The 26,839-nt window shown below is 39.3% G+C and overlaps 2 protein-coding genes and 1 long non-coding RNA gene across 7 annotated transcripts in view; 2 read left to right on the top strand and 1 right to left on the bottom strand.

Moving 5' to 3' along the window:
- The window catches only part of CPSF6 (cleavage and polyadenylation specific factor 6), a 29,979-nt gene extending 25,305 nt beyond the window's left edge, over positions 1–4,674 (top strand). For all 4 annotated transcript variants that reach the window (XM_063155085.1, XM_063155084.1, XM_063155083.1 and 1 more), the window contains one exon: positions 1,198–4,674. The gene's annotated coding sequence lies outside the window, so the exon portion shown is untranslated. The remainder of the gene's footprint in view (positions 1–1,197) is intronic.
- A 5,851-nt stretch (positions 4,675–10,525) lies between these two features.
- On the bottom strand, positions 10,526–15,786 carry LOC134417633 (uncharacterized). Its single transcript, XR_010027601.1, has 2 exons — positions 15,156–15,786; positions 10,526–13,834 (listed from the first exon to the last, which is right to left on the bottom strand). It is a non-coding gene; the product is annotated as an uncharacterized LOC134417633 (long non-coding RNA).
- A 112-nt stretch (positions 15,787–15,898) lies between these two features.
- On the top strand, positions 15,899–21,238 carry YEATS4 (YEATS domain containing 4). Of its 2 annotated transcripts, XM_063155080.1 has the most exons (8): positions 15,899–15,983; positions 16,075–16,194; positions 16,764–16,830; positions 16,920–17,014; positions 18,418–18,510; positions 18,588–18,675; positions 19,416–19,487; positions 20,656–20,788. In XM_063155080.1, exons 1-7 carry the CDS (start codon positions 15,933–15,935, stop codon positions 19,460–19,462), a joined length of 561 nt encoding a protein of 186 aa, XP_063011150.1. In that variant the 5' UTR covers positions 15,899–15,932; the 3' UTR covers positions 19,463–19,487; positions 20,656–20,788. The 2 variants fall into 2 exon arrangements, with proteins under 2 accessions (XP_063011150.1, XP_063011149.1); XM_063155079.1 differs by lacking the exon at positions 19,416–19,487 and having other exon boundaries at positions 20,656–21,238.
- Positions 21,239–26,839: the final 5,601 nt, after the last annotated feature.

Genomic DNA, 26,839 nt, shown 5'->3' with positions numbered 1-26,839 from the left:
ACACTGGCCTCTGGGGAAGGAACTTTCCCAGAAGTAGTTGTTGATGCATTCAGGACCTGGGAACAAAATCTGTGAATAAGAGAAGACATTTCACTTACTGATCGGGATTAGTTTATGTGCATACTATAGTGTATAGGATATACTTGGTTATACTTTGGAATTTTTAAAAGTTATTGTTAACAGTCATTTTGAGGAAATGAAGAAAAATTGCATACTTAGTTTTCCCAGCTTTGAAAATATTGTACTAATAGAAGAATATTTGACAGCTGTGTACTGTTGCATGTTCATGAAATTGCTTCTCTAAATGCCTTGGTTTTCAAATGAATAATTTAATGTGTTGGGTTTTTAAAAGAACTTGATTGAAACTATTTTGAAATTGAGTGTTGAAATTGTGAATTATTAATGAAATTAAGGTAGCTAATTGTTTTGTAATGGAATTCAACTGAAATCCAGTGTATGAAATTATACTATCCCAAGTATTTTGTGAACTTTTACAGTAATTAACTTTGAATTGTGTGGTTCCTTGATTTGCCAAAATAGATGAGAACAGGAAGTAGGGCTTGGGGTTTTTTCAAGGGCAAGGAGGTGAGGAAACCTGCAAATCTACATTGTATTAATTGAAAAGTGGGTTCTTGTGCATAACTGCAAGTGTGTATTTTTAGATGTGAACCCCATCCAGCTTGCCACTAGTCTTTTGAAGTACTGGTGTCAGATTCTGTGTGCTTTTAAATGTTACTGAGCTGTGAGCCATCCACTTCATTATATAATCAATTAATTACTTAATTGTCAAACCATCTTAAAACTTATGTAAGTGGGCAGGTAAAAATGTAAAAATCTAATTGTGGTAAAATTACTTTAAATTCTTGTTCAGTTACTCTTGCAGAATGCATACTTTAGGAAGTGTTCTATATAAATTTGGCAGTCAGACACAGAAGCAGTAGTTATTTCTTTATCATCAATACTTTAACTGTGAAGTTTATATTCTTTCAACTTCGTTGTTCAACAGCATTAATCTTATTTTTAATTACTGTATTAGAAAACAACTTCAAATGAGTAGCTACTGCTTCTGGGTGTTTTATGTTAGTTAACATCACGGTGAAGTAGATGCACGAGTTGTGTATGTATAGATAAGCCAACAATTTTCTGTGTGTTTTGGGGAGTAGCAAAATCTACATCACAAATTTTGACACATTACAGCTGAAGGAAGAGGAACAGCGTGCAAGACAAGATACATTCTTCAAGGAAAGATGCTTGTCCAGCAGTTTGCTTCATGTGATTGAACTGAGCCTGTAAGGATTCATGGATAATATGAACAGGAATAGATCTGAATAAAGCAAATCTGCATACATGGTAACCAGTAGCTCTTTTACTTTTTTATGTTGCTTAACTGTTTTATTTGAGGGAAATCTGTGTGATTTAAACCTTATAGCTTTTGCAACTTTATTACTGGTTATATACATTTGGCAATTATAATGTGCAAGCAATTGAAAAAAAGTCAAGTAAATGCTTGTTTTTATAGTAGTTTGTTCATGTTAAACTGTTCATATAATGTCTGTACACAGCACCACTGATTACAGTAGATGTAGTGTTGTAATAAACTGTTTAATGGGGCTGATGTGTAAAGCTGTTCAAGTTATTTGATGTTTACACCTCAGGGAAAGTCATGTGTTCAGCAATATTTAAAGATAATGTTACAATGAAAACATTGATGCTGTCTTCAGAAACATCGCAATAGTTCTTGCCTATGCCTCAACCTAATCTTGGATTCAGCGAGTTAAACATACTAATGTTGCGCTCTCCCACTCAATTTTGATACAAAAATAGGTGGTTAAGTGAAATCTTTAATTCTGTTTTGCTTTTTAGCAGTGTTTACCTAGGTGGCTTGTGAATTTGCTAATTGACTTATAAAACTGTAAAAACTGCAGCTCTCTGTGGTCGGTTGTTCTGAGGTGAGATAGTCCCAGGTCTGTGATTTTTAGCACACTGAAATTTTTATCTCTCATACAGCCTTGATCCTGATTGACACTAGAGTTAATATAAACTTCAACTGTTCATATGAACTTAAACTGCCCATAATAAGGAGTAGAAAAGTTAGGTTTAAAACACCCAAAATCCTGCAGTTGTTTACAGTTTTATAGTAATAGTGCTTGTGTGTGTTCCCTGTCCACCCCCAAGACCGTAGCAGTCTGTACATAGTTGTATATTAGAAATGTGCCAGAAGAAACAAGATGTTACCATTTTTATGACTTCATGGGTTTGGTATTTTTTTAATACTTTGGGGTTTATTCACACGTGCATATAAAAGAGAAGGTACATTTGTATGTCCTTGTTCACCAGTGGGCAATATTTAAAATGTCTTTAGCAAAAAATGGCACTGATTAAATTTGTCAGATGAGGTTTTGTAAATTTACCTAAAAACAAATTAATGGAGCACTCAGTGAAAGTAGGCATCAAATTAAAGAATTTGTTTTAAATTTCATCAAGTGTCAAATGCAAGCAAATTTCATAAAAGCTGCAAAAGCTTCATTTCAGTCAGCCTTGCACAAAGGCTCGCTTTTAGTCTATTGTAAAATGTTATGTAACAGACACACTCTTGGAGTTGTCATTCGTTCAAATAGCTGCACTTAATGTTTTAAGTTAAGTTTCAAGACCTCAGATGGCTTTAAGAGGCAACTCTTAGAAGCCTCTTGATTTCTTTTTTACCAATTTTGAAGATTTTACAGCTGACTTAAAATGTTACCCTGTTCAGGAAAGCATTTAAATCTGTTTGGTTTTCCAGAGCGTATAAAGCATGTGCTTATATTTCATAGATTTCAAGAAATGTAAACATATGCTTTAAGTGTTGTATTTGCATATGTGAGTGATTTTTATGCTTTACTGAGTTGGGGCCAGTAGCTTGTGCAACTGCTAAAGTTTTGCATAAGCCTGAAATGCTCAAATATTTTTGGCACCTACTATTGAACCAGGTTTCCTGCAGCCAGGTTGATGCTGTTGCACTTGGCTACAGCTTCAGACTCGCCCCTTTTTCTTTTTTTCTTAAACTGTGTACCTCAGTTCCTCACGCATGGGATCACTGGTGTTAATTGAACTATTTGCTTCTGAGAAGATATTTCACGACTTTGTTTAATCCTGTTTGAAAATGAAAACTGCCTTTAAATATTTTGTAAAACTGAAAGTTGTATCAAGCAAGTCATGAATCACTTCTTGCTTTTTTTGTGAATAGGTATTGGTTACAAACAGTACTGTTGTAACTTTGTTTTCTTTACTTAAAAACATTGTTTACTACTGTGTGTAATAACTTCAAGGAAGAAATTACCTGCCTGTAGCAGTTAAATGGGGAATAGCTAATACTGGAAAAGCAGCAGGTAAGTAGTGTTCCATTGCGTAGATATATGAAATTTTAAAATAAAAGTAACGTTTACAAGCATTTTATGTAGGAACTGATATTTTAGTCCACATTGAAATAGATTTGAGACTGTTGCTCTTTTTACATAGATTGTCATTTCTCACTCACATATTTCCATTGCTGGCAATGGAAATAGCAGGGAGAGAATAGCAGGGGGTAAATAATGTAAGTTAAACAGAATGACCATTGTGACCTGAGAGATGAGATCCCTGTATGAAGTCCATTATTTCTGCCTGTTCTCCAGATTCTTAGTTTTAACAGATAAATGTACTGTGTTGCATTTTAGGTAATACTCTCTTGTTGTAGTGAGCTTCCTTTGTTAGATTTTTTTTTTTATAAAACAAAAAAGCGTACAGAAAAAATCCAAAGACCCTGATAAACACCAAAAAGGAATATGCCTAATGTACATCATGTGTAACTGGATCTGTAGTAGAATTTTTACCAAGTCTTGGTTTACTAAAGGTTCCTACAATTTTCTGTACACGTGCAGGAAATGGCAGTTTGAAAACTTGCTGAATGGTGGTGATGCCATGATGGCTACTGCTGTTTAATATTCATTCAGTTGTATTTCATTTCCTTTTGCTGATGAAAGGATGAAATCATCTCTGAGGAAATACTTAATTTTTTTCAAATATTGAGTTTATAAGTAACATTGAAAATATTATCTAAAGGCTATGTCCTTTATCTTGAAAGACAAAACTAATAAGTAGTGACTTAGGGGTGGTGGTGCTTTACCAACAGACTTTGTTTTGGTTGTTTGTTTTTTAGAAGTAGAGGGTGGTTTTTTTAAAGTAAAATTTTTACAAGATTATGCATTTTGACAGGTCAAAGTACTTAAGAAGAACAACATAGCATTTTGGAAACTGTACAGTCTTTCTTTTTTCCCCTCATTCCTTTTTTGCTTCCTGTGCCAATATTTTTTGTTCTGATGGCATTTTGGAAAATGTTTGTCAGAACTTCAGATTTTTATTTACAGTGTGGCTTATAAGCTTGGATAGCTGTTGTTTTTTGTGTTAAACAAGATATTTTTATTAAGTTTAGACATTAGCTTTTTTCTTTATGGACTGAGTACTTTCTCGTTTTGTTCCTTTGAAATTGGTGAGGCTTAGTTTTTTTAACTGTATTTTTTTACCTTATTGTTTAGTTGCATACACAAACCCTTGTAAATGGTTTTTTTTCCTAGTTGTATGTGGATAATTGGAGATTTAAATGTTGTATATACTTGTCATCTGTGTTTCTAGTAAAATACATGGCCTTCTTTGTAGAAATACCTAATTCCTGATTTTCTTTCCTTGTCCACTTGCTCTTTGTGTACAGGTTAAACAGACATTGCTCCCATTTTTATTTATAGAATTTTATACATAGCCTGTTAAAATTGTCTTTGGTTCTTGTGTGAACTGAGATACAGCCTTAAATTTCCTGATAGAATGCTCGTTAAGATACTGTCAGTCATGTAGATTTAAATATAAAACATGCACATTTAGGACTGGTACTCTTCAGAGATCTGAGACACTAAATTGCTTCTGCATTGAAATATAAACTCTTCAAGATTTTAGAGAAGGAAAGTGCAGGCCAGTGTCCATATAAAAATATGAATTAATTTGAATTCTTTCTAAAATAAGGATTGTAATATAGAAAAGAAACAGTGTGGATTCAGTTGAGATTCAAATTATTTTGGTAATTGACTGCACAGGTCTTGAACATAATGGTTGCAGCATGCTGATGAATCATGATGTTTATGCAGAAATACTGTCTCTTGCAATTATGATGCCTTGCAATTAATACTTCAGACTAGCTTGGGGTGGATGGGGGTGTTGAGTTGGGGTTTTCTTGGTTTTGTACTTGTTTTGCCTTCCTCCCCTTTCTTCCCCATACCCTATTAAGGTCTGACATCCCATGTATTTTTAGATTTCCATTTAGCTATAGAGGATAAATTTACTAAGGAGCAGTTTGGGGCATAGAAGCTCATCAGTTTGATGTTCGTGTCGGATTTGTTTTCCCCCATGTTGGACAAAATGCAATAAAGCTCCTTATTCCATTTATATATAATACTTTTGTTAATTCATGAACCCTTTCTGTAGCCCCAGTGATTGCAGTGGGTTCTGGAATGATGCATATGCCTGTGCTTAAATCTTCAAAATACACTAATTTTACAGAAGTCTCTTGAAAATAGTAAACATATACTTTTGATCCTGATGGAATGGAGCATTTAAGTTGTAAAAATTCCTATCTATTCGTACCATGTAATGTGATTTTTACATAATTTCAGTAATAACACTTTAGAGTATATTCAATAGACTTCAGCCTCACCCTCTTGTACACAGTATTTTGTAATAGAAAATATTTTAAACTGTGCATATTATTATCACATTATGAAACAAACATTCCTTTGATCTTCATATGTAAGAAAATGAGGAATGTGTGTGCTTTTATAAATATAAGTGGTTGCAAATTCATATTCCTTACTACTGCAGTTGTCCTTTTTTAAAATAATAAAGAAAGGAAAAAAAAAAGCCAAGTGTTTTGAAGGTGAAATACATTCCTATTTGGTAAACTCTAACATTTTTATGATGATTACCAGCACTGCTGACTTTCTAAACAAAAGGCTGTATTGTCTTCCTGTACCATTCCATTTCCTGGTTCCTGCTTTGCACAAGGATATATGAGTAAATATTCAAGAAATGGTTTGAAATACAGGAGGGGGTTGTCCAAGGTGGAATGCAGAATTGCATTGCAAAATGTAAGGAAATGGATGCCTGTCAGAATGCCTGACTCCAAAGGATTTTATATTTATAGTAAACAGTTCCCTGATGCTGGCAGGCCAAAGAGTCTGTTGAATACTGCATTTTTTGGAGACCTCTATTTCTCTGCAAGGTAAGATGGTATCCTAGCAAATGTGGATTTCAATACATTTTCAGCAGAGGTACTTAAATAATCTGTAAATTTAGGGATAATTACATTTTTTTAGATGTTATACTTGAAATATTGCACAACTTTTAGCTTTCATAGGTTTCTTTTTTTCAGCCTTTAGGAGACTGTTAAGCAATTTGCTGTCCAACTTTTGTGTTGGTCTTAAACTGCAATAGTAGTTTACCTTGTATTGAAGAAATAAAGACCATTTTTATATTAAAAAATACTTTTGTCTGTCTTCATTTCAGCTTGTCTAATTTCTTCGCAATTCTCATTATTGCCAGACTTCTCAAGTTTTCAGACTTTAAAACTTGGAGGGTGGACGTTCTAAGATACTTACAGCTAGATTCTGTGCTGTAATTACTTCTGAATCTAGAAATAGTTTATACTAGCTCTTATCCTTATCTGGACTTTGTAGAGTTTACCACCAGTGAGTAGTGCAGACTTTTTTTAAGCTAACCTTATTTTTCTGTAAAATACAGTGCCCCCACATGAAGTCTTTTAACTAAAGGGAATAAAATAAACATGTACATAAAGCAATTTCAGTCTCTTAAAATTACATTTTCAGACTCCAACATCAGTATAGTAATGTTTGGAGCTGTGGGCTTTCTCTTTTTAATCTGGTTTCTTGCTTTGACTTTACCTGGCAATTGTTAATCATTGCAGAGCATGTGAGTGTTAAACAGCGGCTGTATGGCAGGTTGAATTGCTGTCAGCTCATTTCGTGCAAAATACTGGTTTGGTACTAGTGACAGTAACCATCCTCTGATGATTTAAAACTACTCTTGATACTGGGGTTACATGGGCAAATATTTTAACTGTTAAAGCAGAACATTGTGTTACATAAAACACATCACTGTGTTACAAACACAAAGCCACTTGATTGCCGTACTGTGCCATTGTAGTGGTGAACTTCCATATTCATAATACTTGTCAAAGTTCATTCACTCTGGCACAAAACAAGCTAGATCCATTGTACCATCTTAGATTACTGGTATCATTTTCTATGTTGTTGGCTCCACCTTTGGCATGTGATGAGCCTCTGCCATTTGACAGTGGTAAGATTATGTGAGAACGCTGGTGTTCCTGTCAGAAAAAAAATCAGAGTTTCAAAAAAAAGGTAAAAAATTTAATCTAATTGGCTTGGAAGAACAAACGTTCATGACTGTGTTTAAACCCAATGTGGAACTGTACAGGTCTCTTTAGAGAAAACAAAATGTTCATTAGAAAATTAACCTGAATTTCTTGGGGCATCGCTCCAAACCGACAGTAATGGAAAGAGCATTCACTTGCTCTAAAGGGCTCAGACATTATTTGTCCAAATAGCAAACCATAGGATGGCAAAGCCAGCTTGGCCACTGAGTTTACTGTACTGTGTCAGAATTCACTGTAACAACCTGAGTTCTTAACGTGATTATGTGTTGTAGCCTGGTTTCAATGACCATGTGAAAATTTGGACAGAGATGGAAATGGTGTTGGGTTTCAACGACCATGTGAAAATTTGGACAGAGATGGAAATGGTGTTGGGCTGTGGCTGGTGGGGTTAGGGGACTCCAGGCTTTCCTCTGGGTTAAGAGCAGAGGGGGAAATCATTGTGAACTCTTGATTCTGAAGGTATCTTCCTGCAATTTTCCTCCAGGTTAGGTGTTGAAGTGAAGGGAGACGACCCATCTTTGTTGATCAGCATCGACTCCATTTATTGATCAAATCAGTCACCTTTTATAATAGTGTTAATTAACTTCATGCATATTGCAAAATCCGAGCTCACGATAGGTTACAGAGAAAACTCTAACCCCTCCTTTTGTTTACAATACCCGTGGTTGTTTATTGAAACCAAAATTAGTGTTCTCACTGTGATATGAAAAGTTCTCAAAACCTTCATATCTGTTCCCAGAGCAGCCAAGGACTGTTATGAGAAGACTGTCTGAGAATCCTGCTGTTTATAGAAAAGGTGCCTGAGAACCTAGTTATTTACAAAATCAAGCCTGGGAACTGCTGCTTTACAGCTGCCTTTTACTTTTCCATCAGCTGTATACCTTCATGGCCTCTTTCATTAAGCCATGTTTGAACCAGGCTCTCCACAGTTAGGGTGTTCAGCAGTTCCTATTGCTGAAATGTGAGACAAGTGTAAAGCATCCTGTCCCCCAAAACATGGGATGTATACTCTAAGATAAACACAGTGAGGATTCAGTAGTACGTGGATGAGTTCATTGTGGAGGTGTTCAAGCGTAGGTCAGCTAACCAGGACACAGGACCATCAAGGTATGCTTTGAAATGGTATTGGAGAACGGGGTAATGTAACTAGTATGGGGTTTGTTTTCTTCCATGAGAGTTCTCTAGGGAAAATATCCTTTGTGTTGTAGACATAGAAATAATTTGATAATGCTGACTAGGAAAATGTTCTTGCTTTATTCTGCTTGTAAGAAGCTTCCCTCCAACTTCTTTCAGGATCTTCTTAATAACTGCTGCAGATTGAAAGTCCCAGAGACCTAGATGAGCTGTGGGAGAGATCGTGGTGGAATCCAGGCTTCAGATTATTGTCCTTGCTTTTTTCTCTCCGACTGGAGAGTCCCCAGTGCTTAGCAATGTGGAATCTGGTGCAGAAGCCTCCTCTTTGCCACCTCAGCAAAGAGAGTTAATTCTTCCCATCTGTTACATCCTCTGACAGTTGGAAGCAAAATAAAAATGCCAAAAACCCAAAATCACCCGCACCAGGATAAACCTGTTCCTGAACATGGCAGCAGTTAGCAGAGTAACCTCACTGTGTGGCCCTTACATTGACTGTTAGTTATGTGGGAGGAGAGGGAGGTGGAAGGCATTTGTGAGGTTTGGCAGGGGAGCCTAAAATAGTTCTGTGAGCCCTCTGTTGTTACACTAACAGCATTTGAAGGGAGACTACTGGATTGTAGAAACTTTTTCTGTGAGGAAGCTCTGCAGTTCCTGTGCATTCCTGCTAAGGGTTTTGCATCCCAGGCAGTGGGACACCTGAGTTCTACAGATGTTTTTACAGAAAGAAGTCTTCCCTTTTGCTGCTGCGACTCTTCTGCACCAGCCTCACTGAAAGCACTACTGAAGTTTCTTCTCTTGCAAAGCTGGCATTTTGCTTTGTTTACTGTCAGTACAGGAGTTACTGATCAGAGAGAGGCTTTAGTTTTAAAAACTTGTCTCTATGGAAGTGAGACATCTTGAGCACCTTCAGGGAAACAGGCACTGAGCAAGGAGTTGGAAGTGTCTTTTTTAACCCTTGTTTGGGCTGGAAAGAGATGCTCAGGTTTGGAGTATTAGTGCTGTTCTCTGTCTTAATTTTCTCCTGCTTCATAATTCAGACAGTTTAATAATACTGCAGCTTGTCCAGGAAAAATGGTAAGCTGCAAAAGAGAGGAGCAGCAGAAAGCCAATCAAACACCCAAATAAACAGAGCGGTCTATGAAGCTAGAAAAGGTACGTTTGTCCAGTGCAGACTGAGTAAAGGAAGACAGAGGTATGTGTGTAGTTCATGATCACAAAGATGCCTTTTTTACAAACATTATTACATGAAGTTCCGGTGCAGGCACCCGAGTGTCTGTACCCCGAAATTCTGGACGACTAAAACAAATCACAACACACAAGGTGAGGAAAAACTGGTTTAATAATTTAGGGGCCAGGACCTCTGTTTTGCATTGGGATTTAGCTGAGTCCCCTGGAAGGCCTGCAGTGTCATGGTCCTCGATATAAAGTAGTCAATTGAGAAAGTTTTGCCCAGTTAGCATTTTTGTAAAGATAACCTCCTGGTCAGCATAGCACATTTGTTAAAGGAATATAGTCTGCACACTCAACACTTCTGACAATGGCTTTAGCACATCCTAAAGTTCTTAAAGCATGATACTACTTTCTGCATGTATCTTGACTAACAACAGAGATTACTCCAGACATAGTGAAGAATTTATTACTTAATGCACATTCATGTTCTATGAGTATAGGTAAGGCTGCAGCTGCTCAGGAGACTTCGTTACACAATAGATGGACAGATGAACTGGAACTGCATAAAGAGGAAAACTTACCTGTCACATTGATTTTTTAGCTATTTTATCTCTTGGAAGATACAAAAACAAGTGATGGCTTCTATAAAATGTAAGTAAATGGCTGGGAATGGGGAGATGATAAGCCTGCTCTGCATCCAGGAAAAGTAACTTGGTGGGAGATGTACAAAAGAGACAACAGAGACCAAAGTGAGAGCAAGGTGGGAATATATTTCCTTTCTTAGCCTGGAGGAGAAAGGAGGGTTTTGTGAAAGGTGCAGAAGCTGTGCTGTGGAGTGACAGCTGGGGAATGAAGCACATTTGTCAAGGATGTTGCAAGCTTGAGAGATGCGGTGCTGTCCTTGGGATGAGTGAGGGTGTAGGGCTGGTGCAGTTCAGCTCTTCTGCTGGACAGATTTTTAATTACTAAGTTTGAGCCTGAAGTGAATCAGAGAAGTGACACAGTGTAACATAATGTGTAATATTATAGAAAACAGATGCAGATCAGCTCATGCTCTTAATGCTGAAGCATAAAAGTGTATGCTGTTCAAGGAACTGATCAAAAATATGCTAGCTTTTTTCTCCATTCTTTCTGTTCCTCGAGAGAGTGTGAAAAACAAATGCAGCCCAGTAGAAACAGAGCTCTTTGCTGCAGATAGAAGATTGCTATTCTTTTCAATTAATTCAATCTGAACCTGTTTATGCATCTCTTGTGAACAATTTGCAGAAAATTTTTAGCACTTTGCTTCCCATCGTACTGCTGGAAGTCTTGTAAATCCTGTGCACTTGGTGTAAATGGGAAGTGAAATTAATTTCTTTGCAAACAAGGCTTCTCAGCTTTAGAGAAAGGACCCAGTGTAAGCAGATGGTTTTTAAAATTATATATTGCTGAGCATTTTTTCCAAAACTACTTTAATCTACTTAGCACTGGCAATCATTGAGTAGATTTTTTCTTTTATTCGGCATCTTAGTGGTGAAGATAGGCCCCTAGGTGTCCTGTAAGGGTATTTTCAAAATGGCGTAGATGTGATCAAAGAGTGTAAAAGGGCTCTTTCTGCCATCTAGTGGCAACAAAAACCCCACTTCTATTCACTTAATTAATAATCTCATTAATTGTGTCTGCATTGTCAGCAGAACGAGGTGTAGTAATCCTCAACTGTCCTAAAATTACGAAGATAGCAGTCACTTTTTACTCTGCTTTTCCACAAAATAAACAACCTCTATTTTCCTTGCCTTGACATCTCATAAAAAAATCCAAATCCCTGTTTGTTGTCTGAATGCCTTTTGAGTGCACTGTTTTTAAATTTCCTGTGTGTGTTTCCCTATATGATGCACTGCTACTGAAATACTTTAAGGTTTAGAAACCTTTCTTTGGTGCTAAGACACTGGGAAAAGATACTGTCCACACAGGGAGATAAAATGTTGCCTGTAGTGGAATGCATCTCTAAAACCCTTCTGAAGATGGGTGGGTTCCCCTGTGGAACAGGCAGCATTTGCCTCTGAAGGAGCAGTGACCTCTATGGAGCTGCTGCATTTCAGAATGGTTACCCTTATACTTAAATCTGATTTCTGAGGCTTGCTGGTGTCCCATTTCCCTGTAGCCATTTACTTCTTTTAACAGGCAGCTACCTTTGCCACCTTTTACAATCTGCAGCCTGTGCTTCTCTTAAAAAATATATGGCTCTGCTTGGATGTGTTATAGCTCCACACTGGTGGGAGGGGATAGAAAAGGAGACCATTCATGCCAAACAGAATCCTTCTTCATGGGTCAAGTTGTAAGGAACTTGGGCTCCCGCCTCAAAAAGTTAATTGGAGCCTTTATGTAATTAAAACTGCAGTTCTCACTTTCCTGAAAGTGATTTAGGCTGGATTCTTTGCAAGATGAAGCATAGCCCCTACTTTCTCCAAGACCTGTAGTGTAAGGGTATTGAAAATGGTGAATAGTGTAGAATGGCTAACAGAACCCTGCAGAAGATACTGTTAAAAATAATGTCTGAGGTGTTTGGTGGGTTCTTTTTTTGAGTACATAAAGTACTTTGAATAAAAAAAGTCAGAGAAGGCCAATGTTTTATCAGCAGCTCTTAAAAGCTGCATTTTGAGCCTCTCTATGTAAGAGTAAATTCTCTATAAGATTAAAGCTATCTGCTTGCTGGCTTCCATCTCAGCAGGAGTCCAGGAAAATTTTCCTGGTGTTAATTTCACAGTGCTAACAGTATGATACTTCAGAAAATAAGCTTCTCTTCTCATGTCGGATTCCTACTGTGCCTCTCCTCTTAATTCCTGGTTATCCCCGGCCTGTTTCATTTAGTTATGTAATTTACCATATTTTAAAATTAGTTTTATGCCTTTTACTCAAAAAGAATTTAGAAATAAAATTAAAACGTCTACTATATAATCTCCTTTTTTTTTGGTTATAATTACAGCAATAGCTAGTTCAGATTTTTAATTGAGGGGCACTTGGGTACATTACTGAAGAAGGGAAGGTTCCTAAAAATGCAACTTTATTTAGGGGATAAAGTAGCAACTTGCCAAAACCACGTTACCATCAAATTAAATTAATAGTCTGTTAAAACAGGGTTAGTGAGAGAGATGATGGTATACCATTCCTTGCTATAGCCAGGTTTGTGCTCCCTCCAGCAGCACTTGATCCTTGGGACAGGTGGTCTCTTTGCCCACACAGTTTGTCCTTCCCAGGATTGGAAGAAGTTTGAGGAAAGCCTCACGTGACACTTCTGCAAGGTCAACTCCTATGAGATTGTGTGTAATCCCCTTACAAAGAATAAAAATATAACCAACTCTTTTGAACTTGAAAAAAAAAAAAAGAAAAAAAAAAGAGGAAAATTAAACCTCAGAATTTTGGAATTAAATCTTGGAATGACCTGACCTGGGTAAAGATGCTGAGGAACCTGGTAATTTTGCTGAGAATCTGGAGTTGGAAGTTGTTCTTTATTTATTTGTTGTGTATGCCAGTATCACAGTGTTGTGTGTGCCATCTGAGGACAGCTGGCAGGTAAAGGGCTCAGTTCTGAGGAGCAGCCAGCTCCCAGTATGTGGCTCTTTCCTTTCACACCAGTAGCATATGAACAAACTTCACCTAAGCCGCATGTTTGGACACAGGCTGGGCTCAACAGTTACAGCATGAAGGCACATCATGTACAGCAGCTCCCAAAAACACTTTGCTAGAAGCAGATTTCAGCACTTAGATTCTTCAGGGAGCTGCCAGCCCTTCGCTACAGCCGGGAACCTGCTTAACGTGGTCTAGTTCAAACAATCCCATCCATCTCCAGTCTTTCCTATGTCATCTTGTTATGCAGATTCTTCTCATTCCACGTGTTCTAACAAAGGTTTTCCTCCACAGTCACAATCTGACTCTGAAATTCAGTAAGTGTGTTGAAACTTTCTGCATTTGAGATGATTTCCTTTATTTCAGTTGCCACAGGGTACGTGTCCAGTGCCAGTTTCTCCAGTTCTGCCACTTCTTTTCTTAAATGTGCTTCCATCTTGGTAATAACATTCAGGCCTGTGAATGTTTAGATAATAAATCCATTAACCATTCTTTTGATGAACAAATCTTTGTATCAGGTTTAAAAAAGGAATTTAATTATTTCAATCAACCTATATCTCTACAATTGGCCATACTTAGAGTAAAAATAGGTTGGGAATGGTGTGGGTGTGTTTTAGCCTTCCATTGCAAGGCCACACAAGAAAGCAAAATAGCAAGAAAGACTGGAAAATGCTGCCTGAGATACGAAGCTCAGTCTTGTCCTGGGGCAGGCATCTGCATCATTTAAGTTCTTCCTTGCTTTATCTTAAAATCTCATAGGGTCTGTCTGGGGTGTTTGCTCCTGCACTTCTTACAGGACGAGTATCCTGCTCCTCCCATGCTCCAGGGGTTACAGAAGCAAATTGCTGCCTGAGTTGTTTCTTGGTTAGTTTATATTAATCTCATTTTTGTGCTGATACTGCTCACCCTCTTGTTATTTCCCTTCCCATATTACTTAACCCCCAAGCCCCTAAGGCATTTGCAACAGCTAGTTAATATTTTCTCTACCTTTATTTTGACAAATTTGTTTAAGGAGACTCTAGCCTTCTTTAGGGCACATGGTGTTGACACCAATTTGCCCTGTTCCTGTGTATTAGCCTTCCAGGTTTGTTTTTTTTTTTTTCCTATCAGAGGAGATGAAACACTAGGTATTAAGAAATTTTCTGCTATGAGGGTGGTAAGGTACTGGAATGGGTTACCCAGAGAAGTTCTGGATGCCCCAGCCCTGGAAGTGTTCAAGGCCAAGGTGCGTGGGACTCTGAGCAGGCTGCTCTGGTGGAAGGTGTCCCTGCCCACAGCAGGGGCGAGGGCAAGATTGACATGGTCTTTAAGGCTCCTCCCAACCCAACCCATTTTAGTATAGACTTGTAACAGAAAAGTGCACTCTTTTCCAGATGGGGACTTAACAGGGTTTATATGATAGCTTCTGATGGAGTTTTTGATGCTCTTAAATCCCGTTCTCTTTCTGACGCATTAACAAAGGTTGGTTACTCCTCTGTCCTTAAAAACTAAAGCAGAAATGGTCGAGAGGAAAAGGTTTCTCTAGATCAGGAACTGCACCATTCCCCTTCTTGTTCATCTTGTTATTGGAATAAAGAGTCTTCCACAGAAGCCAATTAGAAGTTAGATTAACCTCAGAAAATTTTTCTTTGAAGACAGACCTTGAGCACTTGTAAAAGACTGGCCCAGCTGCCAGTCTTGCCAACTTGCTTTAATGAAAACAGCTGTAACGTTTCAGAGCTGAGCAGTGCTGTTCACACAATCTAGTTCACACAAGCAAGAGGGTAGGAAATTTTACCTTCTGAGAGAGGGCTAAGCACGATGTTCACTGTGTTCTTGTCTGCCAGGAGTCCCAGCATGTCACAGGCATTGGATGGCCACAGGAGGGGCGGGGGGATGCTCTGGAAGATGGTTTGCAGGCAGGGTCTGGCTGCTGCTCCCCAGAAGAGTCCAGCGAGCTCTCCAGTCCATCACGGGGACAGACAGAGCTGTGCTGACCAGAGGGTGCAGCTGAGGCACGGAGCAGCTCCACAAAGAAACAACAAAGAGTCATCTCCTCAGAGAGCTGCGGTCAGCCTGGAGGAGGCCTCGGAGCAGACTTCCACTACCTGCGGGGGCCTGTGAGAGAGCTGGAGGGGGACTTTTTGCAAAGGCATGTAGTGGCAGGCCGAGGGGAATGACTTTAAAACTGAAAGAGGACAGATTTTAAATTGATACTGGGAAGAAATTCTTCCCTGTGAGGTTGCTGGGGTAGCCGTGGATGCCCCATCACTGGCAGCGTTCCTAGGCCAGGCTGGATGAGGCTTTGAGCCCCCGGTGTAGCGGAAGGTGTCCCTGTGCAGGGCGTGGAACCGGGGCGCCTTTGGGGTCCGGTCCAGGGACGCGTGCCTTTCCCGCGGAGCAGGCCGGGCCCGCTCCCGGGCGCTCCGTTCCGCCCCGGCCGGCGGCGGCAGCGGCGCGGCCCCGCCCCGGAAGCCGCGGGGGATGGCGGTCGCGGGGCGGCGGCGGGAGCGGCGGCGGGGCCGGGCGGGGCGGGCGCGGGCGGCGGCGGCGGCGGGCGGCGCCCCCGGGCAATATGTTCAAGAGAATGGCAGAGTTCGGGCCTGACTCCGGCGGCAGGGTGAAGGTGCGGCCCCGGCGGGGCTCGGGCCGCGGGGGGCGGCGCGGTACGGCAGCGCCTCTCAACGCGCCCTGCCCGCTTGTGCTCCTTTCTTTAGGGCGTTACCATCGTGAAGCCGATCGTGTACGGCAACGTCGCGCGGTATTTTGGGAAGAAGAGAGAGGAGGATGGCCACACTCACCAGTGGACGGTGTATGTGAAGCCGTACCGGAACGAGGTACGGCAGAGCCGCTTCCCCGAAAGCCTGCTCCGGCTTTGGAACAGGCGGGCTGGGAAAGCGGGAGCTGCCATCCACGGAAATGTGCAAAACGCCTGTGGATGTGGCACCTGGGCCGTGCCTTAGTGGTGATGGCCTTGGGGTAAGGGTTGCGCTCCGGGATGTTAGAGATCTCTCCCTGCCGAGCAGCACCGGGACGTGGGGGTTTGAAAAGCCGGGATTAGAGGAAAGGGCAGGAGGGTCTTTGGCTGTAAGCTGAAAAAGCGCAGAGGCTGGTGGGTTTCCAAAAAGGAAAACCATGGGAAAGGCGTGCTTCCACTTATGTTTTTTGGAGTGATCTTTCCAGTGTAGGGGAAGACTGGAGAACATTCATGGGGATGAAACACTAAAAGAGAACTGTGTGCAAGAACTAATTTTTAGATTTACTGCTTTGCTTTCCTTCTGTGCTTAAAGTCAGAAGAAATACTATTTAAAATCAGAAAGAATGTAGGCGCATAGGATAGATGACTGAATAGTAGCTTGGTGTGCTGAAATAATAATAATCAGAAATAACAATGTTTCTGTTTTAGGACATGTCTGCATATGTGAAAAAAATTCAATTCAAGTTGCATGAAAGCTACGGTAATCCTTTAAGAGGTGGGTTTTGCATTTCAGCAGTTGTTCCTAGATATGGCTTTTGTTCCGACTTTATCGTGGTGTTAATACTTCTGTGTTGCCTATTGCAGTTGTTACCAAACCACCATATGAAATCACCGAAACAGGCTGGGGTGAATTTGAAATAATCATTAAGATATTTTTCATTGATCCAAATGAAAGACCTGTAAGTACATTGAAGTTTTAACAAAGCTTAAATAATTAATTATGGTGGCCAACAGCTCTAGGAAATTGCTGGACAAAATAAGTCTTATTGTAATAAAAGTCTCTTCTTGTAGAAGATAATTTAAGGATTGGTCACATTTTCTTCTTTCTATGCTACACTCCTGGTATTCATGGCTGCTTTTCCTGTGCTTGGCTTCTCTGACATTTACTAACATGTTTCCACTTATTGCACATTACCTGGGTTGAGCACACACTGAGGATTTCTCTTCCACAGAGCTTCCAAGTTCTAGCATTAAAGTATTTTGATTTTTTTTTTCTGTCAGATCAAAATCAGTTGAAAAAGCAGCAGGGCTACTATACTAGCATAAATCTCTGCCTAAGACCAGGTTAAAAAACTCTGTAGTTGTGTAAAGTGCTGGAATTAATTTCTTTCTTTCATTCCTGTGTTTTAGTCATATCTTGTAGGTTTGTTTATTCAGATCTAGTAGGAATGTTGATTACTCTGTTTTAGGGAAAAGGATGTTTATTTTGGGAAGGATTGAGTTCCTTCTGTCACATGAACAATCCTTTTTTTGGCCATTTTTTGCTGAATGAGAGTGGAATGAATTTCATGTTTTTCTGGAATGTGTGGTGATTGGTAACAACGGGTTTCCCGTGCTGTTGGGCTCGGTAGCACCCTGACTTTCATTAATTCCATTCACAGCTTGACCAAGCTGTCCTAAGGTTGGTCGGGTGTTTTTCTTTGCTGCTGTTCTTGGAAGGCAGTTTGGGAGCCTGTCACGTCCTTCCTTTCCCGGAGGTCCCAGGGGGAGTCGGGTACTGCTCTGTTCCACCGCGGCTCCTGGGCCTGTTTGTGGAGGGGGAGAAGCGTGGGCTGTGTGTGCCCTTCCCCGGCCAGCTGGTCAGTGGCTCCTCAGGGCTGCACAGAGGGTTCCAGTCCTCTCCCCACCCTGCCATTTGCAGGGCAAGGATGGAAGAGTAACCCCAGAAAGAGAGATTTCAGTGAAAGGCGATTCACAGCCTCCCTGGTGCTTCGTTTTCTCAAGAATAGAGGATAAGGTCACAGAAAGCACTTTCTAACTGATTAATTGAGAAAGTCAATTTGAATTAAATCACCTATTTGGAAATGGTGGTATTAGTATTTTTTATATACCAGTCCTAAACCACTTTCCCAGACATTTTTAAAGTCTCAAGAGGCCTTTAGGTAGTTGGCATGTTTTAAAAGTTAACATTAAATTCAAAGCAATTCTGCTGAAGCTATATGACATTTATGTTTGCATTCCTAAAACATTTTTAAATCTTATACAATTATTTTGTAAGAACAACTATTACTTGTTGATATGTAGAACAAGTTTTTTATTTCACTACAATTTTTAAGCTAATAAAATTCTGTCTTTTGAATAGGTAACTTTATATCACTTGCTGAAGCTTTTTCAGTCGGATACCAATGCCATTCTGGGGAAGAAAACTGTAGTTTCTGAATTCTATGATGAAATGGTATGAACATTTCTAATGTAATCCTCACTTTATTTTGAAGAGTATTAGTGATACCATGTATTTTTCTCCTTCATTAGATATTTCAAGACCCTACTGCAATGATGCAGCAGCTGTTAACAACGTCTCGTCAGCTAACACTAGGTGCTTATAAACATGAAACAGAGTGTAAGTTGAAAATTAAAATATTTTAAACTTTAGAAATAACAGTAGTTTGATTCGCTTTTAATGTATTTTTGGGGGGGGCTGTAACAGTACAATGGATTTGGATGCTGCAAAAAGGTGGTGATTTTGCATTAAATTTAACTTCAGCTTTTGCAACGGTAGTAATACCTACCTGAAAACTTAAAGATTTTCTTATCCCTATGGCTCTAAAAAAAATGGAATTAGGAATTACTTGGTATGAAGAGTGATGACATGAACTACACCTAGTCTGACATCTTTGAAATGAATTAAAACAGAGGATAAATGAAGGCCACCTTATGGTACAGTTCTGTTCAGCACTGCAAGCAAAGGTCACACTTGAAGGCCTGAAGTACAGAACAGTTAGTGATGTTTCAGTCAAAGCAGCAACTGTTTGTGGACAAAGAGTAGTGTCTGAAAGCTCTTTTTTCCCTTCTACTTCTTTAACTATGCATGTAGGTAATTTCAGACATACTCCTTAAGTACAGCCTAATGGTTTTTGTGTCCTTTTTATCCATTTTGTTTCCAAATATAAGCAAAAATATTAAGGGAACTAAGGAAACTAAATTAAAGACCCATTGGTTCATAAGTTGTAATGCATTTAGTGATTATTTCTGTTCTGGTCTTCTATATTTCATCTGTTATTTGCTTTCTGAGAGTAGAAGATGTAGTATTTATTGAGTCAAAATCCTGCCCTATTGATTACAAACATTAATCCATTGCAGTCCACCCCACCTGGCCTTCTGTTCACCTACCAAAAAATGTCATGTAGTTTTTGGCCAGCAGAGCTAAGAATGGTGAGTGATTATGAATTTGAAGCTCTTCAAAGTTAGGGTTGCTATTTGCCTTATGTCTGCTTAGCTCTGTGGATATGTGAGCTACTTGTATTTCCTGCCTCAGTTCAGCCAGACTTGAGGTGGCTTTTTGTTATTGTTACATGTTACAGTTTTTGTTTAGAAAATATTTAATAATATGATGGATAAAAACATCCAAATTTAAACTTTTTTAATTTAAATTTTTTTTATATTTCTCCAGACAGTAGGTAGAAACTTTCAGTGTGGTTTCCTTGTATAAATACTTCCTTAAGATGTACTAATGAAGCAGATAATATTTACCACTGCCTACAGCTATGTAGTGTATGGGATATGAGTGAATTCCACAGCCTTCATAGACTTGTTGGCTTTACCATCTTTGTCCTAAAACTTGTGAATGTAAAAATAGTAAAAAATAGGTACTTGATGTCAGATATTCATTAAAGCAGGGCAGCATAACTGAAACTTTCTGATCTGTTGAATTAAAGTTCAGTGAGAGATAGAAAATGATTACAGTTACATGGAGAAGGAAACCCAGAACGGTGGAGGCTTGAAAGGACCTCTGGGTGCATCATGTCCCTCCCCTGCCCTAGCAGGGCCACCTACAGCTGGCTCCCCAGGACTGTATCCAGATGCCTTCTGAATGTGTCCAGTGATGGGGATTCCACAACCTTTCTGGGCAATCTGTGCCACCACTTGGTCACTTTCACAGGAAAATTTTCCTGATGTTCACAGGGAACCTCCCATGTTTGTTTGGGCCTGTGGCTTTGCGTGCTGTCACTGGGCACCACGTATTCATAGTTCTCTATAATTTCCCATGTATTTGCTGTCACCATGTCAGATTTTATTTTCTTCACCTAATCTTTAAAAAAAAATGTAGAAAATTATTTTATTAATTGTATAGCTACCTGCAAAACTGATGGGCTGAGGGATGAATGAGGCTGCAAAACGAACTTTTTTTCTTTTTTAAAATCCAGATTCTTATGTGGATACCATTTTGATTACAAGCATTGAATTTCTAAAGCTAACAGAAACAGATTTTTTTCTTTCAGGACAAATGCTATCCAAATTACTGTTTCAGTTTAAAAAAAAAAAAAAACAAGCAAATTTCATGGCACTTAAAATATACTTTTTTTCTTTATCACTGCCACAGTTGCAGATCTTGAAGTAAAAACCAGGGAGAAGCTTGAAGCTGCCAAAAAGAAGACTAGTTTTGAAATTGCTGAGCTTAAAGAAAGACTAAAAGCAAGTCGTGAAACCATCAACTGTTTAAAGAATGAAATCAGAAAACTTGAAGAAGATGATCAGTCTAAGGATATGTGACAAGTGCTGACTTGACTGTGTACTGAAAATGGAAAGACTTCAGTCATGGAATTGTATGAGTTCTCTTCAGTTCTGTAACTGAGACTATGAGAATTTCACTGACAAATGTTTGAAGTTTGTGGCAATCAACTCCATAAATGGAAGAAAAAAGAAAGAATGTATCCTTGTTTTATAGTTAAAATCTGTGGGTACTTAACGATTTTTTTCAAGTGGAAGTGGTCTTGAAGACCAGACTACTTTTTCTTTGAAAACTGCATTTGAGTCGTGTATGAAAACTTTGTATTAAGTCTGGTATTAGTTCAATGTGATTTTACAAAATGCTGGTGTTTACTTTTTTTACTTTTTTTTTTCTACTGATTGTTTAGACATGCATCTTTAAAGCTAAAAATAAAATATGCAGTTTTTTATTTTAATGTTTTTTGTCTCTGTCCAGCTGTGGGCTTCAACATCTGTAAGGAAGCTACTGTAAGTAGCATACTCTGATTTCAGGCAGAGGTTGAAATACAAAGGTATGCAAGTTTTTTAAGTCTGGTTACAGAGATTTTTGGCATGTCTCTCTGTTACCAGCACCATGAAAACACTTTCTGAAAACAGGATTTTAAATATCCACAGGTTAGAGTTTCTAGCCCCAAAGCTGCTTCAACACATACAAATGTACCAATGCTACAGACTATGCTGGGAAGCAGCAAATTATTTCAGTACTGTTTTGTAGGGTTTTGTTTTGTATTTGTACTCTACTACACTCACTTCATCAAATATTGTCTCTGCCACTTCCTCCTCTCAATCTTCCCTGTTCCAGCCTGGTGTCCCTCCCACAAGAGGCAGTCTTCCATTAATTCCTCCAATTGGAGAGCTGCTCACAGGCTACATTTCTTCACAAAGCATGAAGTCCCTCATGGGGTCACAAGTCCTGCCAGCAAACCTGTTCCAGTGTGGGCTCCTTTCCAAGGGGCCACAGGAGCCGGTCCAACGCAGGCTTCCCACGGGATCACAGTCTCCTTTGGGCATCCCTTTGCTCTGGTAGTGAGCTCTTGGCAGGCTGCAGGTGGATCTCCGCTCCAGCACCTGGAGCATCTCCTTTCTCACTGTCCATGGTGCCTGCAGGGCTGTTCCTCACACATTCTCACTCTCTCTGCTCCTGTTCCCCCTGCCCAAGCAGGTTTTGTTTCCCCTTTTTAAATCAGTAACCTCTTGGGCTCAGCCTTGGCCAGTGGCAGGTTCCTCCTGGAGCCGTCTGGCATTGGCTGTGGTGGACACAGGGGAAGCTCCTGGCAGCTCCTCACAGAAGCCACCCCTACAGCCCCCTCACTACCAAAGCCTTGCCACATAATTCTTAAGTCACTTGGAAGAGTTTCCCTGAAAAATCTACCTGATCTCATCAATCCTTTAAGGACAAAGCACTCCTTTCTTCATATTTGAAACAACTGATGATATTGCTTTTTACATGGCTTGGTAAAGTGAAAGTTTCATCACTGAGTATGTAGACTTAGGGTTTTCATTAAGAACAGCTACTTGGCATTCTTGGTTTATGGTATTATGCATACAGATAGGTTGAGGAGCAGCTTGTACTGTGGTATCCAGACAGATCCTTCCTAGCAGTGTAGAATATCCAAATTTGTCAATTTTTGGTTACCTAAGTGCTTTGGTTTCTTTATTCAGTAGCCAATTTCCTTTTAAGCAGCAGCTGAAGAAGAGTGCCATGTTCAGAGCTGTGCACTGAGAATAAGACTTGCATGAGCCACAGTATGTTGTGCATGCTGAAATAAAAATGGGAATGGAAATCACAATTTTTGGTGTATACAACATTATTATTTTCATATTTGTCAGTTAAAATAACAGTAATGATGACCAACTCAAATGGAATATTAAGGAGGTCCTGCAGGAGCTGTGACTAACATGAACAGGTCTGCTCAAACAGACTTGAACTGACCAAAAAATAATGGAGATGTACCTTTTGAATCCAACTCTTTGTGGGAGCCTGAAATATTTTTTTTTTTTGTTTACATCCAATAAACAGCCTAGTTTCCTAGGATACAGGAGCAATGATCTTGGCTCCACTGCTAGTAGCCATCAGCATACTAGACCACTGATGTAATTTCTGCTTGGAGTTAGTGGTCTTTTTTTCTTCAGTTTTTCTTTCAACTTTTTGTAATGTTTTTTTCTTCTCCTTTGCACTCTCTGCAAAGATCCTAGAAGAGTCATTAGACTCCTCTCTCAAAAATAAGAAAATAGTTCTAATTTGCTAACACAGCTGTCTGCTGAGTAGTCAGTCAATAGACAACAGGAAGAGCACCTTCTGCTTTACAAAGTTCTGTGTTAGGGTCTATGTTTTCATTAGAAAACACTTTTTTCAGGTGCTGAGAAAGCAACTGAGCCCTGTATTAGACAGTAACTAAATTCTGGGAGAAGTTAATGACAATTAATCATAGACTCAGTCACAGACTGTCCTGAGTTGGATGGGAGCCACAGGGATTGAATCCAGCTCCTGGCCATGCACAGCCATCCTCAAGAGCGGCATGGATCCCAGCTAGCTGAGAGGTTATGTTTGTTCCCATGTGCTCTGCAGCTGAAAGTTATTGATGCAAACAGCCAGGAGTGTGTGTGTGCACAGTAAATTTACAATGTTGATCTTCTAGTGCGTATCATTTTCAAAGTCATTAGAACTGAGATGGAGTGGGGCACCTCAGGACACAGTTGCATTTGACCTCCATTGCCTTGAAGAAAAAGACAAACCCAAATGCTACACTTGGCTTCATTTTTGCAGCCCTACGAAGATGTGATTCCAGAAAAATAGTTCCAATTTGTGCTTGCCAGGGTGCAAACTTAAATGCTGTTTATATTGCTGAGACTGACCTTAGACTGTGGCTTCATCCTGAGTTACCATTGGGAAACACAGTTGTGTTTACATCTTGCTTTGCAGAGGAGGAGACAAAAATCTCAATGTGCTATAAGTACAGTTTGATGTCACTGAATTGCACAGGGATTTGTTCAGTTGCGTGCACTAAAGCTTTAGCCACCACTTGAAGTAACCTTTTGCTGGGTAAAGATAAACATGGCTTATCTCAGTTTACATGCTTAGTGTTTTGAGTTTTACCAGTGAGCATCAATATCAAGTAAACAAAACTATTAGTGTCATTGCCACATCCACTATAAAGACTTAGGCATTTTAAATGTTTTAGGTAAGACAAATTAATACTCATCACAGTAATTTCAGACAATGATTCATTACTCAGTACCCAGTACTATATATCACTAGCCCTTTTCCTACCTAGCTCCATCTCATATAAGTCAGTTCTTTGGGTTTGGCATGCTGTAGTTTACAGTCAGACTGTGAAGTACTGTAAGGCTGTTGCCCAGGATGTTTCTCACCAGAGTGCCATTATCTGACAGGAGATGTGTAGATCCAGTTAAAGAATTTTTGTAGAGATGGAGCTGGAAGAAACATTAAAGCACTGTCTTCATTTTCTTTCTAGACAGATGCTGGTAATTACACCAACCTTTTGCTGCTTATGCATTTCATCCATATAAAATACATCAATGTGTGTTTGTGTCTTAATGAGAATACAGATTTAAGAGCATTTCAGGTTGTTTTCAGACATGATGTTTTCCAAACACCAGGTGGCAGGTATGCCCAAAATATTCTCCAGTCTCTACAACAGTTTAATTACTGGGATTTTAGTAGATCTGTGATGTCTTTGGTTAATCTCATTTGCTTTGAGACTTGGTCATCTGATGAGAACACCTGTATTTGTTTCTGTAGAGGTGACCAAATGATCTCTTGCATGTTAAAGAACTGTTCAGCAGCCTTGCCAACAAATCAAGTGTGCCGTGCCAGGAAGCACAAAATAAAGCATGAGTGTTTAGAATTTTTCTCCATTTGGGAAGGGAAGGAGCTTTCAAAATACAAATCTCTGGAGTTGCTTTTAGTTTAGTTGTTATCTTTTTTTTCTTTTTTTTTTCTTTTTCCGGCCAAGATTGTGTGACAATATGAGTGCATGAAACATAACTCAGGCACTCTACTGGACTGGATACTTTGCTTGCACTCAATTGCAGGATTTTACACCAGTAAAAGTAATTACTTTTGTTGTTTTATCAAGTTAATGTTGATAAAGTTAATACACTTCTTTGGCTGCTTACTGCTTAATGAATACTACAAATGCACCTTTGGCTTCCAAGTGTGTTGGAACTTTAATTTTCCTGCATAGTGCAGGGAAGAACAGTTTCACTTAAGAGGGGGGAAAAAAGAGAATTAGGATGGCAGAAAAGAATAGCAGCAATGAGAAATTAATGTGTGATATATATTCAGTTGGGATTTATGTAACATTCACTTAGGATATATTCATACTATTTCCATTTAAAAATGTTTTAAGCTAGCACATGAAGTCGTGTAAGTTTCTAGTGAAACAGTCTTGCCCACGCAAATAGCTAATACATATCCAGAGTTAAAATTTACATCTTGATTTTCATTGGAAAAATCTCTTGAATGTCAATGATTAGGCCACAAAAATAACTTCATTAACATTGCAATATACAGTATTTGGCATACTCTGCCCCTAATAATGACTGTATTTTTAAGGTGTTCATTTGTTATATTAGGTGTTCATTCCCCCACACTTGTAGGGAATTCTGTACTTTAGGACAGAAAACCAATTTAATCTGATCTACTACTAGCTTCTGCTTTGCAAATTTTTCACCTGAAGGGACCAATATCTTATTTTCTTCTTAATATCTTAATTCTTCAATGTCAGGCAAATCTCACTTTTTTTCAGTCTACAAACCAGCATTTTTCAAATTGAACATTTTATTTAACCTCTGATCTAGAATGTTAAAAAAGCATCTCTGTGTTTTTAAAATAAGAATTAATCCAAGTTATTTTTGTTTTAATTACTGTCCTGAGTAGAGTGATAACTGTGTTCCACCTAAAGCTCTATTCAGGTCTCAATCCACCTGAACTTTGAGCAGGTAAAAAGGAGAGTGTTGAGAAGTTATGTTTGAGGAGCTTGCAGTTAACTTTTGATGTTATTTCCTGGTTTCTTTATGGAAGATTATGTAGTAGGTGAAGCATTTACTTGGTAGGATAAATATTCCTGAGGAAAACTGCAGCACTCAGTTTTAGTCCTTCACCATGAGACCATGAGAGTACTCTGCCGTGCTGCTGCCCTCAGTGAGCTGTGGACAGTCAGCCCTGCAGGACTTCTCTGACACTGGGCAGGGAACAGGCAAGAAAAAGCATGACCTCATGTAGTGGTTAGGGCATTAGAGGAAACAAATGGAATGTTTTTTTTCAAGCTGAAAAAAAAATCATCTCAGGAAAGAGTAGAATCCTTAGTAAACGCATAAGTCTAAATTAGATGGAATTATTTTCCTGTTACCTTTGGAAGTTATACACCCTTTTAGTGATTGTAGAATAAATATGTGTATATATACATATATTGGACAACTGGAACTGGTTTTTCTTTTCCTTCTTGCTACAGGTTAAGTGTGTTTGCATGGTGAAGAAAGACACAGGACTAAACTAGACAGACCGAACTCCAGCACCCACTGCATATTTTTTAAAATGAACCAAGCATCTGCTGCTTTGCAAAGCTTTGTGGCTGCTCTGAATCTTCTTTGCATAGTCCTTAGCAGCAGCAGCCAGGAGGTGCAGTGTTGGATGAAGATCAATGACGGGCATTGCCTGGGACCAGGACAGAAAATCGTCACGGCTGAGTTGGTGTGTGCTCAGCTGCCAGGCCAGCAAGTCACCAGCCACAAGGCTGCTCCTCTTGGGTGGTGCTTTGTACTCCTGGAGGGTCCCACCACTGATGGGTCTGCTAGTGCTGCATCCTGAGAGATTCGCTTGACATTGTTTAGTAGTCGGGAGTCTACAACTTCAAATATCAAACACAGTCTGGCTGAATTTAAACTAAACTGTGTTGGGAGTTTTGCTTGGTTTTTATTAGTAAAGAAGAAATTAGTCCTAGTCCTTGTGCATTTTGCTGAGAACAAAGAAGATACTTTTCTAAGGCTGTGAA

The sequence above is a fragment of the Melospiza melodia genome, chromosome 4 (assembly GCF_035770615.1).
Source record: "Melospiza melodia melodia isolate bMelMel2 chromosome 4, bMelMel2.pri, whole genome shotgun sequence".
Lineage (NCBI taxonomy): Eukaryota > Metazoa > Chordata > Aves > Passeriformes > Passerellidae > Melospiza > Melospiza melodia.
Note: the sequence above shows the minus strand (reverse complement) of the source record. Positions and strands in the feature narration are given on the sequence as shown.